This window comes from Euprymna scolopes, chromosome 6 (genome assembly GCF_053919585.1).
Source record: "Euprymna scolopes isolate OS-2025 chromosome 6, ASM5391958v1, whole genome shotgun sequence".
Classification (NCBI taxonomy): Eukaryota; Metazoa; Mollusca; class Cephalopoda; order Sepiida; family Sepiolidae; genus Euprymna; species Euprymna scolopes.
This window is the reverse complement of record NC_136487.1, coordinates 141057010-141071677: the sequence shown is the minus strand read 5'-3', so window position 1 is coordinate 141071677 and position 14668 is coordinate 141057010. Positions and strand designations below refer to the sequence as shown.

The 14668-nt window shown below is 33.7% G+C and overlaps 1 protein-coding gene across 1 annotated transcript; it reads right to left on the bottom strand.

The window, feature by feature from the left end:
• Positions 1–496: 496 nt before the first annotated feature.
• Positions 497–14477, bottom strand: LOC145278003 (uncharacterized). The gene is made up of 2 exons (XM_080130173.1): positions 14086–14477; positions 497–2901 (listed from the first exon to the last, which is right to left on the bottom strand). Exon 2 carries the CDS (start codon positions 2659–2661, stop codon positions 613–615), a length of 2049 nt encoding a protein of 682 aa, XP_079986299.1. The 5' UTR covers positions 2662–2901; positions 14086–14477; the 3' UTR covers positions 497–612.
• Between the last annotated feature and the right edge of the window lie 191 nt (positions 14478–14668).

Here is a 14668-nt window from a genome sequence, read left to right as displayed (position 1 = left end):
CGGTGATTTGTCAGATTCAATTCTTGTTATTAAACACTTCCTGTTTTGGGTCATTTAATCTTCTGGTTTCCCAAGTTTTGTACTAATTTTTATTTATTAAATTGTTAACTGAAACTACAGAATAGTTAACAAAGCCCTCCCCCTCTTTCCATATTAAGAATAGCTTTCTAAATGTTAAAAGAAAAAATAAAATGTTTTTTTTATTTTGAATAATTTCTTTTGCAAAAATAATTAAAAAGCCATTCTTAATACAAGGAGAGGGGATTTGTTAACTATTTTATAATTTTACCTAACAATTTAATAAATAAATTAATAAATTTTGGAAACTGAAAGTATCATCGAGAGTTATATTATGGATGAAGTATAATATCAGGAACTGAATTCTGACAGAACAGTGATTGCTGCTGACTGAATCATTTACTCTTCTGGTTTGTTGAAACAAGAATTTAGAAAAATCAAATACTCAATAAATAAAAATTTGAAGCAAATGATTGTTATAATTGTATCTTTTTTTTTTTTTTTTTTTTAAACCAAAGATTACCTCCCTTCAACTCAAACTCTTCCAATAAAAAAAAAAAAAAGAAAGAAAAAAATTTATTACTTTAAAAGCAGTCAAGTTTTATGAACTTTTTTGTGCCTGTATAGATGTGGAGATTGAGTAAACTTTCGATTGCAAATATCACAGACATAAGGCCTTTTCTTTTCGTGGATGTTGAGATGTCGGTTAAGGTTTGAAGAGGAGGAAAATGACCGTTGACAAACATTGCACTTGTGGGGCCTCTCCCCAGAATGTGTTCGTTGATGAATGGCTAGGTTCGAGGATTGCGTGAAACTTTTTGCACAAGTTTCACATTTAAATGGTCTTTCACCAGAGTGTGTCTTCATGTGTCGCGACAGATGTGACGAGTCTGTAAAAATGCGAGGGCATAAACCGCATTTGTAGGGGCGCTTAGATTTATTGTCCAGGTTTTTAATGGAAGGGGTGTCTGTGAGGCTGGTACGACAGTTTATGTTTCCATTTTCAAGAACTTCTAAAATCACTTCCTCAACTTCAACTTCAATCACAGGAGGAACTCTGGACAAAGAACTTGCTTGGATTTCAGGTAAAAGAGTAACAGGTGTGTCAGAATTAGATGCTGGGCTTGCTGCAGCCTTTGGAAGATGTGAATTGTAATGATGAGATGATGATGATGATGATGAAGGCAATAAAACGACATCTTCAGATAAATTTTCATTTGATGCTGAGCTTGTTGCAGTCTTTGAAAGATCCAAATTGAAATGATGAGATGATGATGATGAAGGCAATAAAACATCTTCAGATAAATTCTGATTTGATGCTGAGCTTGTTGCAGTCTTTGGAAAATGTGAATTATAATGATGAGAAGATGATGAAGGTGATAAAACAACATCTTCAGGTAAGTTCTTTACATATTGCTTAGGTTTTATGTGTATTCTTTTATGCCTTGTCAGATGAGACAATTGAGAAAAAGATTTCAGACACATTTCACACGCGAACATCTTCTCCTTGTTGTGGATCCGCTTGTGCCTCGTGAGATTCGATGATCTTGAGAAGGATTTATCGCAGACGTCGCAGCAAAATGGTTTCTCACCTGAGTGACTTCGCATGTGGATGTTCCGGTTAGATGACTGTGTAAACTTCTTGCCGCAAATCCGACACGAATGCGGTTTCTCCTCCAAGTGGCTCTGCATGTGCCGGGACACGTGAGAAGATTGCGAAAAAGTAGCAAAGCACATGGAGCACTTGAAAAATCGGCCAGCAGAATGACTCTTCACATGCCGTGAAAGACTAGATGAACAGGAGAACTCCTTTTTGCACGTCTTGCACTTAAAAAGTTGGTCGCTTGAATGTAGAAGGCTGTGGATGACCAGCTGTTCAGGCTGGGAGAAGGATTTATTGCAAATTGTGCAGTCGTGTGTCTTTTTGTTATGGTCATGCATTCGCATGTGTCTCTGGAGATGAGACAGCTGATGGAACGTCTTCTGACACCCGCTGCAGTGATGCCATTTCTCTAGAGAATGGGTTTTCTTGTGGCGGGAGAGGTTTGAGGATCGAGAGAAAGATTTATCACAGAGGCCGCATTTATAAAACTTGATAAGACTATGACTACGAAGGTGACTCGAAAAAGTTGAGTAATAAGAAAACGTCTTTTGGCAGAACTTACACGTATGAAATTTGTTTTTGGTGATAGTCTTCGAGTGCTTCTCTTTCAAATGAATCAGTGTGTGACGCGTCAGATGCGCCACCTGGGTAAAAGATTTTGTGCAAATCTTGCAGCTGAATGGACGTTCCGATGTATGTACCATCTGATGGCGATTTAAATTTGACAGACGCAGAAAATCTTTTGCACATATCTTACATCGATACGGTTTCTTATCAGAATGGACTTTTAGATGGTTTGCAAGATGACAAGCCTGGATAAAATCCCTCTCGCAAACAGTGCACCCAAATGGACGAGGACCAATGACGGAGTTTGCAGCGGTCGACTTATTTCTGGGTTTCTGTACCTTGAAAGATGTCTTACTTTTAGATTTGGATCGTGATTTCAACCCACAAATTTCCAAATGCTGGATAAGATGAGTGGTCTCAACAAATTCCAGCATGCACTTGGGACAGTGTGGAAATTTATCCGTTTTTAACATGCTTGGAAACAAATTCCAATCCGTTCACTGGAAGGCAAAGTTTGAATGAAGTAATTGCTCTCAAATTAACTGGCATTAAAAATTGGTAAAGTTAAACATACCAATTTGTTAAATAGATTTTGTTTTAATTTATAAATCTTAAAAAGTTTGTAATAAACCTTGACGGTTTGGTTTATTTCAGTTCACAGAATATCAACCCCTTCAAAACATTTGGAGTCATACAATAGGCAAATCATAAACCTAAAAAAATAAAAAAATAAAATTTTTAAACATAAACTTATTGAAATATTAGGTTGGCAACTATGTTCTTGCTGTTTTCTTAAATCTACATTTTTTAAAAGTAAAATACAAACTAACAACTATTAAATCAATGCCATATTCTCGATTCGTGTTCAAAACTTTTTCCCAACATTCAACAACAATCTCAATACTTTTTCGGTAGAAATCATTTCATCCAACCAAGCCGTCAATTCTGCATCGTTGTTAAACTCAAATGGCAAGAACTTAGTTGCCAACCGAATAAATATTAGTATAGTCAAAATTATCTGATCTTTTTCATGTTCTGTTATCCATTTGTCTGGACAATTAGATATGATCAAGCAAAGAAGAAAGCCATTCTTTACATGGAAACAGGAGGGTTGCATTATCTGAGAGGTAAATAATTATTACTCAAAAAGGGCCACAGTTTAACTGAAAATGGCTTTCAGACTTGTAATCAGAAACAAAAAAACAGTGTTTATTATAACAGTTCCTCATCATTTTTGTTTGCTTAGAGTGATATGATTTAAAAAAAAATTATACCAGGTTGAACAAACGGAATCAGTTATGCAGTTGAATAAAAACAATTTTCTTTAGGAACATTTTCCATTGGATACATTATTACTGTGATGTTTAATGTATTTAAGTTTTCTTACATTAATATTTATAAAAATACTAGCTGGACGCCCGGCATTGCCCGGTCGTACAATACACTCAAACATGATATTTTAATTTATGCAGATTGCATATGTATTATTATAGAATAAATCCTCTATTGATTATTATATATTATGAGGAATTATTTGCCCAATGGACTAGTTCTCAAAAAAAGAAATAATAATGTTGTTCATCAAATTCTGTTATGTTTGTTTACAATATCACATCAGCTAATATTTAGGCTTGACGGTGAATGCCCTGGAAAAGTCACGTCTGATTAATGTTTGCTTTTAAAATATGCAAACAAAGAAATGATTAGCAGTAATTTTAAATGGTACCTCTTCTTTTATCGTAAATTGAACTCATTAATAAGAAAAAGATTAAAATAAAATAGTGAGTTACATCCGGGCTTGAACAGGGGATCATTCGATGTGTAGTCGAATGATCTACCATCAAGCTATATCTCCAGATGACAATAAGTGTTTTTGTTTTTTTAAGAAGAAATTATTTGCTGAGATTTTATTATTTCCCTTGGCTGGTGTAACGTAAAATATTCCCCTGTAAAAATTCTTCTTTTTTATCTATAAGAGAGATAGGCTATTTTTAAGTTTGAATTTTTGATACTTATCAGATGAATTTCTATGCAGACATGAATTACCTTTGTGTGAAATTCATAAAAGATAGGTTCAGCCGTTTCGAAACATATGAGGAAGGAACTCACATACACACACACAATGATTTTTACATAATAGTAGAAATATAAGAGTATTTAAAAAATATTTTCAATTACAAACTATTTAAAGAGTATTTTCAAAAAAAGAAAACATTCCAATTATAAAAAAATAATAAAATTTAAAAATATTTTTAAAGAAGAAAACATTCCTATTATATAAAATTTTTTTTCTGGTTATTTCTAATAAGAAAAAATAAAAATGTCCAATTCCAGGGCTCTACAGACAAATGCATCTTTAGTTGACCTTTAACAACTAAATATTTTCATTTTACTAGCCATATAGAAAAGTTACTAGCCAAACTCATACGATTTTTGGAATATGACATCTTCGTTCCATGATGAATACGGACATTATAAAACTTTTGATGCATTTTTTTTTTTTTTTAAATAAGTGCAATTCTAAATATGCACCAAATTTTATGTTGAGACCTGAAGGTATAAAAATTTCAATTTCTTCAGATGTTTTTTTTAAATAGCCTTTGTTAAAAAAAGGTCATATTTGTTCTAAATCTTTTATATTTTAAATAATTTGACTTTGCCTGTTTTATTTTAAAAAGATTAAAGATTGATAAAGCATTTTTAACTCACTAATGAGCTTTTGCAAATTATCAGTGAAAAGAAACATAATCGTCAAAAGATAAGCGTTTTATTATTTCTAGGTTTTTTTCAATTCCTCGCAAATACGACTGTTTAATTCACAACGTAAAGCTCTGAATTCTAAAGAGAAAATTGATTTTACTATGCGTTAATATAAAAAATATATTCAGCATAATCATGTTGACACACCGGTTCATGCTGGATTATCGAAGTTAAGCAACATTGAACCTGGTCAGTACTAAATGGGTGACCTTTTGAACTTTCAGGTTCTGTATGTGTTTTCCACTTATCTTGGCATTGTTTCCAGTCATCCTGGTCTTCTCTTTGCCACTGGACTCAAACAGTACCGATTCAGGAGAGGTGTGGTTGAGGATTGCGCAACCCTTGCCTCACAATTACATGCGCTACTGCCACTAAGGGGTGTCCTTTGTCTTTCAAGACTGAACAGACACATGGGGGAAATACAGCTACATCAAAGCTAATATTTGAATCTCAAGGTTTTCTTTCTTTTTTTTTTTTGATAATGCACATGTCTGGCCATTTTCTTCCCACACTGTTAAGTGTTATCAAGGATAAGACGTATCTGAAGAAAAATAGCAAATGATTGCCATTTAAAAGAAGGGAAAATGTTGGTGAAAATTTAGGGGACTCTGTATAAAGAAACTATACAGAGGTGAAAACCGGAGGTCCAAACAGCGTCTGTCCAAGGCTAACTTGAAACCCTGTAATGTGAGCTGGTTTACGATCTCATCGGGTAGCTGGTTGCATGGAGATGTCTATCAAACCGAGAATGCTGCTTGGCATTTAAGCCTCCGGAACCATCTAAGATAGACCTTTTCTGTGTGCCCACAATCCAGAGTAGGGGTGAAGAACAGGTCCCAGTCTAAGCTGCACCATTCATGGAAGATGTTTAGGTGAAGATGAAGTCGCCTTCTGTGTTAAAGGGAAAAAGATATATAGCCCTTCAACGTTGCTCATAGGATAGACCTCTCAGACCAGCCACCATTATTGTCACCAGGCACTGAACATTTTAAATCAATGAAATTAAAATTTTCAAATGAATTTCCTTATTTGGTTATTACATTTGCTTTTCCTCTCCAGCTGCTTTGCTGCATTTTTAAAGTCATAAAATCTTGAACCTTTGATAGCTTGTAAATACAGCTATATACGGCATAATCATGTTGACACACCAGTTCCTGCTGGATCATTGAAGTTAAGCAACATTGAACCTGGTCAGTACTAAATGGGTGACCATTTGGGACTTCCAGATGCTGTATGCGCTCTTTGCTTATCTTGGCATTGTTTCTAGTCATCCTGGTCTTTTCCTTTCCACTGGATTCAGACAGTGCCAATTCAGGAGGGATGTGGGCGAGGATTGCGCAACCATTGCCTCACAATTACATGCAGGGGTATTCTTTGTCTTTCGAGACTCAATGGAGGCATCGACATAATATATAAAAAAAAAAAATTGAAAAATTATTAAATGCCTCCTAAAATATAATTGGTAGCATTCTTCTGATAAACACAACTGGTCAACTTCCGACAGCAAAGCAGTAAATTAAGGAGAGTGTTTCTCTTTTACCCAACTATGAAAATTTAGAATGGAAGATCAATTTTGTATAATTTTTTTTCTATCTCAAAAACATGATTTTCATAAACTCAACAACTAATCCTGAATACGGGGTAGCAATACAAAAAATAAAATATACTAGTTTTTAATTTGATTTTAACGGGATTGTTAAAAATCAATTTTGCCTATTTTTTATATAGCAACATTTTTACAAAAGTAAAAACGTTTTTGGTCTAAGAAAATTAACCGCTTTATTTTCACACACACGCACACAAAAAAATTAAATTTAAGACCAACAATTGGTCTATTTATTTGATTTTTATTTTAATTCTTTTTTTTTTTTTAATTTACATTGAAATCAAAACTTAAATTATTTTCTGTTTTCTTTTTTTTATTCCAATGGAAAAACAAAAATGAAATATTTCCTTTTGAGAGAATTCAGAATGTGGGAGCAGTTTTGCTTATAAATTTAATGTAAAATGATAACCCATTTCTGGGTCAATATCTAATCAAATAATGTTTTAAGGGTATATAACAAGATCTTTCGTTTTTTTTAGGGAGGGGCGGGAGGTAAAGTGTTTGTGCTTTATTGGAAGGAGTCAAAAAACAAAAAAAAGACAATGCTGTTGTCAACAAGTTTAAGCTTAGTGTTAGGGTTTATCACTAATCCTAAGTCTTGGTGGAAGCAACTTCCCGATACCTTCTCTTACCCCCCCCCTACTAACTACTAAGCCTAAGTCTGGGTGGTAACAGCTCTGCAAACAACCCCTTAACTATCACTAACCCTTAATTTATGTTAACCACCCCTCTTTCTCCTCCCAAAAAATGTTCTCTTAACCATACCACTAAAAAAAAAAAAATCAATCAATAAATAAAAATACCCCACAACAGTTACATGTAATTCAGACGTGATCTAGTCAAGATGCAAGTGATCATTTTATATTAAATTTATATACTAAACTGTTCTCTGCACTAAATTTTAAAATATAATATTTTTTATTTTGTTTTTTCAAAGTGTTCATATGTAACCACTTAAAGATAGTAGATTCTCATTTTCTGAGGAATGGGAGGTAATTTAGCTGAGGGTCCTCATCTACAATAGCGAAAATAATTAAAAAAAATAAATTAGAATCTTAGAATCTCATACATGTAGTTCTTAGGTAATATGAGATGAAGACAGTATCCAAGTGTGACTCAATTCTCTGGAAACATCTTGTGTGAATCAAGTTTCCTACATAAAAACCAAGAACTGTGTATGATATTCCAAGGAAATGTGGAAAACTCTACACCCACTAAAATAAGGTTAAAAGAACATTGAAAAGCCATAATACATGAAGAGATTGAAAAATCGAGTATGGCTGACTGCAAATGGAGGAACATTTTAAAATGGATTCAAATATGCCTTCTTTCTTTCTGTATAGTCACTGTATAATTTTCACCAATTACATCCCTTGATATATCGCTGCACTCACAACAATCTCTTCCTTTTGTAGTCATTCTTATCAGTTTTCAGAAAGACGGCTGCTCGTAACCAACAAAATGATAAAATTTGTTGTCCCACACATCACATAGGTTATTGGTTCTAGAACAATTATTCATGGTTGCTTGATGTGCATTCCAAAGTTAATGGCTTCTGGCTCCCCTTTTTTTCTTCAATTTTTTGTTGGGTGTCTTTGGGTTTGTGATAAATGACTGCGATGATAAGATTCACATAGGTTTTTGGTTCTGGAACAATTATTCATGGTTGCTTGATGTACATTCCAAAGTTCTGGTGAGAATTTGGGCGAGATGCGCCAAAGTTTACTACTGCAATTTCCTGACTGGTTGTTTTGTTTCCTTCATGGACCATATGTGCCAGAATTATATATTTGATCAAAGTACTGCAGCAAGGAATCTGCCTCATCAGCACATTTTGTCTTGTGTAACTACATTCCTGCTTAAACATCTCTTACAGGTATAAATGCCAATGAATCTGTCCACAAAATTAACAACAGTCCTAACTCTCTTTGTAATGTTTAGTAAGACCAAGATCTTGTATTTTTCTCCAAGTATTCTGAGAGCCTCCTTCCGCTTTTCGCCAAAATATTTGAGTCCTTAGTTAATCAAGCCCTAGTCCAGCACCTAACAGCTGCTAAACTCCTGACTGACAAACAATATGAATTCAGGCAAGCCCGTTCAACAGCAGATGTCTTAACTGTAGTTTCTGAATGTATATACCGTTCATTGGAAAAAACAGGGGAGGGTAGAGCGGTAGCCCTTGATATATCTAAGGCTTTTGACAGGGTATGGCCCGATGGTCTTCTAAGGAAAATTAGATCATATGGAATCACTGGAAGAATTCATAATGTAATTAAATCCTTCTTAAGTAAGAAAAAAATCCAAGTTGTCCTCGACGGTCGTACATCTAAACAATATGACATAAATGCGGGAGTACATCAGAGGTCTATCCTTGGACCTCTATTATTCCTGATATTCATAAATGACCTCCCTGATAAAATTGTTTTGGAGATGGGTATATTTGCCGATGACACCACTCTCTATAACAGATATGAGGGGAAAACAAATGAACACATATCTAAGGAAATGGCAGAAACACTAGAGGATGACCTCCAATCTGTAGTGAAATGGGGACAAAAATGGATGGTCACATTCAATGCTGCTAAGACTAAGCTTGTTTCCTTCAATAACTACAAGAAACCTTCTCTACCACCAATAGCAATGGCCAAGAACACATACCTGAAAGTACTTCTTTTAAACTCCTCGGCCTAACGTTTACAGGGAATATGAACTGGAATGGATACATTGAGAGCATTGCCAAAGCTGCTGCAAGGAAGGTTGGCTCCCTCTACCGTGCTAGAAAACTACTTACACCTGACAGTATCCTGTACCTCTATAAGGCCACCATTCACCCATGTATGGAGTACTGTTGTCACATCTGGGCTGGTACATCTGCTGCTTGTCTCTCGCTCCTGGACAGGGTTCAAAAGAGAGTCGCCAACCTGCTAGGTCCTGAACTGTCATCTAGGCTTCAGCCTCTGTCCCATCGACGAGATGTTGCATCCCTCTGCCTGTTCTACAAATACTTTAATGGTGAATGCTCTGACAAACTGCAAACACTTGTATCTCCCTGACGTAACTACCCCGACAAACCCAAGCTACTAAGTCTCTTTACAGTAGAGATCCCTTTTACTACAATAATTTCTTCCCCAGAACTGCGAGTCTTTGAAACTCCCTTCCGGGATTCTGCTTTCCCAACTGTACTGATATGCAGAAGTTCAAGTGTAATGTGAACAAACATCTTTCTACTCATCTCCTTTCATAATGACCTTGCTAATTAAGTCCATGATAGTAGCCCCCTGCTTCAAAGTGGCACTGTGCCTTGTTTGGGGTGAAAATTGAATAAAAAAAAAAAAAAAAAAAAAAAAAATCACATTAACACACCGGTTCTCGCCAGATCACTGAAGTTAAGCAACTTTGAGCCTGGCCAGTACCAGATAGGTGACCATTTGAGAAGGCGAGGCGCTGTATGTACCACGAGGTAAAATACCAGGTTGAAAAACTGACATGGTCTATCCTTCTCTCAAGGGTAAATGGATTTTCTTAAGCCGTGGTAGGCACCTCATCTAGTGATGGCATCACAATAAAAAATACCCTTGATAGCCCTGGTGAAGCATCAAGTGTTCAGCTACGGACAAGATTTGAATTACACTACAAACTCGTGTAGTGAGTTTAATTTCGGCTGCGGCCACGCTGGATGGATGGATAAGTGGTAGAAATAACTTTATGTGTTTCTGGTCCTAGATCATCGTTAATGCCTTGGATGATCAAAGTGTAGTATTTGTTCTGGCAGATGCTGCACTGAAAGACCACTGCCCTTGTGACAATCAGTTTCATGTAGGGGCAACTCTATATACCAAGAGGCAGCACTACCAACTGCTCCCCCTCTTGGGGAGCTACCCCCCCCCCCTTTGCCCACTCCTCTTTGTTCAGTGGGGAAGCAAATAAATATCCACCTGTTCAATGTCAATAATTATGGTTGTTGGATCTGAATAAATGTTAGTATCATGGCAGCGGTCTATGATTGCTCTCTTTTTTTTTTTTCTTCAATTTTCTTATTTTGTTTTTGGTGGGGATGGGGAGTCCTACCGGATGCCAAACATTCATCTGCTTTTTCAGACATTTCCACTGAGAGATCTTTTTAAGATTCTAAGTGCAATTGTCTATATATCTCTTGCTTGCGCTTGGTTCACCGGATATAGTCACCATTTAGTTTTTGAAATTCTCTTTCACGAGTCTGATTGCTCCTGTAATTACATGAATGATGGAGATGTTCCTCGGATTTGCTACAACATTCGATATTCATTTATTTTCTTTTTCTTAAAATAATGTTTCATAGGTTTCTTGCGTCTTATTCTGCAAACAAGACAAACTGTAGAAACTGTAGTATCACCAATCAGGATGCATATTACATAAAGCAGCAGAGAAATTCTTGTGACGCCATTGCATAGTTGCCATTCATCAGCAGGAGCAGGTAACTGCAATGATTCATCAGAACCAAATACTATGATGCGGTTGGCAGTGTTTGAACTATTGCCTAAGAACAAATAACGGTTTCAGTGTTTATGCTATCTGCCCTTTCGTCTCGCTCAATTAGCTTGTTGTTTTCGATGTTAGACAATCGACTTATGGTTTTGGCAAGGATCATTTTGCAACCCAGTCTGTATATTACTTGGTATAGAAAGCCCTGGATCTTCAATAGTATTTGCTGTAGTCAGTGTAATGTTGAATACAAAGGTTTTGCACATATTGTAACCAGTGGCTTATGGTCTGTGATGATGGAAAAAAACCGATGAGAGTTAATAAAATAAAGTTAATTTTAACATTTTCTGTTGACACTTATGTAAAGATAATGTTGCTTAAAGGCTTCCATACTTTTTTGAAAAAAGGCGCAAAACATAAAGATAACCCTCTCTATCAATTTAAATAATAAAATCCAAATGAATTTTTATTTAGGCCGATTTTGGATTTACAATTTTTTTTTATCTCAATAGTCTTATATTCTCTTATATGAATATCGCGTAATATTTGAATTTAATATCGCTTAAAGCTTTTTAAAAATAATTATTTTTTAGAATTGTTTTTTTTTGTTGTAATTCAAATAATTATATTACCGAAAAAAAAAAAAATTATCAAGAGAAAGTGTTATTTTCTTTTTTTTTAACATAATAATATTGATTTTATGTCCAATTTTATTTACAACTTTAAAGTAAGTGAAATAAATAACAGGATTTTATATGATATATAAAAATTACTATTTTTAATTATTTGATTTTTTCAGCTTTAAAAAATGTTGAAATTTCAATCGACCTACATTTATTTTGTTTAGTTTTCGGACCATGAAATATAGGGGGGAGGTAGAACACCTAAAAAAATATATTTCCTCTAATATATTTAACGAAACCTACGTTTATTATGTAAGCTTATTTAATAATGAATAAATATCGAAAATTTCAGAAAGATATGACTATTATTTGATTTTTGCTAGATTTTTAAAATATGGGTGTGTCTATGGCTTAAAAAACGTTACTACATAGGAACGTTTTAAAGCGTCGATAATGTAAACACGATTTTTGTCTCGCATTTTCATTATTTTTATATGCTGTAAACATTAAAAAAAATAGAAGTTTTTTTTTAAGCTGTTCCTTTTAAATGTAAACAAGTTAGGATGATAATATTAAATTAAAGTACAATTACATCGTGTTACATATGGGAGTTGGGTTTAAAACTGTGGCGCAAGTTGAAGGTACCTATAGTTCTATAAACTGTTCTGAGGTGCCCCTATTATCACAAAAAACTTTTTTTTTCAATAACATACACATTGTACAGGTTCACTAAAAATAAAAAAATAAAAAAAAATAAAGCAATTTCGTTTTATTTCGATAATAATTTGCTGAAAAAAATGGAGAAAAAAAAAAAAAGAAAGCTGTTTCGTTTCGTTTCATATTTTCATTTCCGGTTCGATCTTTTACTGTCTTAATTCAACTTCGAGACGAACTATTTCTTTGGTCCGAATCACATACATGATAAAAAACAGTCAACATTAGGAACAATGATATTAAGACCTTTATTATTATCCAATGTATTCCGTATTGTTTTCACTAGTCGCCATATTTGTTTCCGTGTGCACAAAAATTCAATGCACGAGGGTGAAAAACCAATGTATTCCATATTGTTCTCACTGGTCGCCATGTTTGTTTTCGCGCATGCGCAAAAACAAGCATGGCGACTAGTGAAAACAATACGGAATACATTGGATTCATATCATTGCCTTTAAATAAGAGGAGTGTGCGTGTTTTCGTCGAGTAGCTCCAATATTGAGGTGATCGATTTACTAACATGTAAACTGAGTACCCCTTACAAATATTTAAATATTGAATTTTTTTGCTTCTTTTATATTCTGGTAGATTAGTGTCCAATCGACAATAATCCCCCAGAGCAATAAATAAATAAATAAATTGAAAAAAAAGCAATTTAAGAGAGATATGTGCACGTTTTCATCGAGTGGTTCCAATATCGGGGATCGATTTACTAAAACGTTGTATTGAGCACCTCTAAATATTGAATTTGTTTCTTTTTTTTTTTGTTGGGGGGGGGTAATATGGTAGATCAGTGCAGTGCACTGACAGTGCACTAGTGCAGTGTCCAATCGATAAATAATCCGCTGAATTAATTTCGAAATGAGTCTCAAGATAATTTGGTACTTATTCAGATTGGCACTTATGGCGGCAATTAAAAGTAAAGAAAATACAGAAAAGTCTTTCATGTTACGTACTCGTTACAGAATGAAGATGTCATATTCCAAAAATCACGTAAATCGATCAAGTAGTTTTAGTTAAAATTAAGAAAATTAAAATTTACGATTTTTAGCGATTTTACAACTAAATTGCAATGGCAATAATATTTAAAATTTAAAAAAGAAAAGAGAAAATACTACTTATGCAGAATACAGACCGTCCTTTTTTTTATAGCTAGATTCAGTTTTTACAGTATGTTTTTCCTATTAAAATGTTAGGTGAAAGTACAGAATAGTTACAAGACGCTGTCTCCTCCCTATCAGAATGAGTTTTTAAATAATAATAACCTTATTTATCATACAGATTTTTCCTGTATTTTCTTTACTTTTAATTGTCGCGTTAAGTGCAATTCTGAATATGCACAATCTTATTATTTCAGCATGGTCCGTATTCTGCATAAATACAAAAACAAAAAAAATATGTAGAATGAAGAGAATATGGAAAGTTGAAAACTTACACAACTGTAGAGTTGAAAAGTTAACCAAGTTAAAAGAATTCGAACGGTACCGTTAATTTAACGTAACAAATAAACAAGAAAGAGGTTTAAAATTAAATGTAATAATTATCATTTTTAAGTTATTAATAATAAATCCTCGAATGTTGTCTTTATTTCTCAAACAATAAGAAAAAAAAATGCCTACATTCAAAGAACGAGATGAAGAAAATCCGAAAACTTGAGCACGGAACCAAAAACAAACAAAAAAAAGGAACGAGAATGGGAATTATGAAAATAAATGAATAATAAAAATACTTACTTCTTAGAAATATATATCGTATTAAATTGTTAATATATTTGGCGGTGTGAAGTATTATTTTTATTTTTTAATTATTAATGCATAAAAAAATAAGTTTGACGTTCTAAAGACTTAGCGTAGTTCTTCAAGCGATGTCGTCATAGTCATGGTGGTGGCCACAAAGCGGAACAAATTTCAAACTTTTTTTACTCATCTTCATCAATGTCGGTCTACTTGATTTCGAACTTGATATTTTCCTCTTTTTACCTGTTGTAACGAGGAAAATAAATACAATCTAATTCAACCATCAAAACTCTTCTACAGGAATAATCTAATTGAAAGAAAAATTATAATAAAATTGTTGCATTCCGCCGACCGGGAGAGTTTTTTTTTTTTTTTTTTACTTTAATTTTGTTTCACTTTATTTATTTATTTATTTATTTATTTATTTATTTAGTTAGTTAGTTAGTTAGTTAGTAAGTTATTGCGTTCTTTTTTTTTTTTTTAACTTTTTCTTTTCTTTTGGTGTTTTTTCTTTTCTTTTTGTGTTTTTTTTCTTTTTTACGTTTTTTCTTTTTTGCGTTTTCTTTCTTTTTTTCTTTTT

What these genes read in the sequence shown, in the direction of transcription:
- LOC145278003 (XM_080130173.1), bottom strand. Translation starts at nt 2,661, where the DNA reads ATGTTAAAAACGGATAAATTTCCACACTGTCCCAAGTGCATGCTGGAA.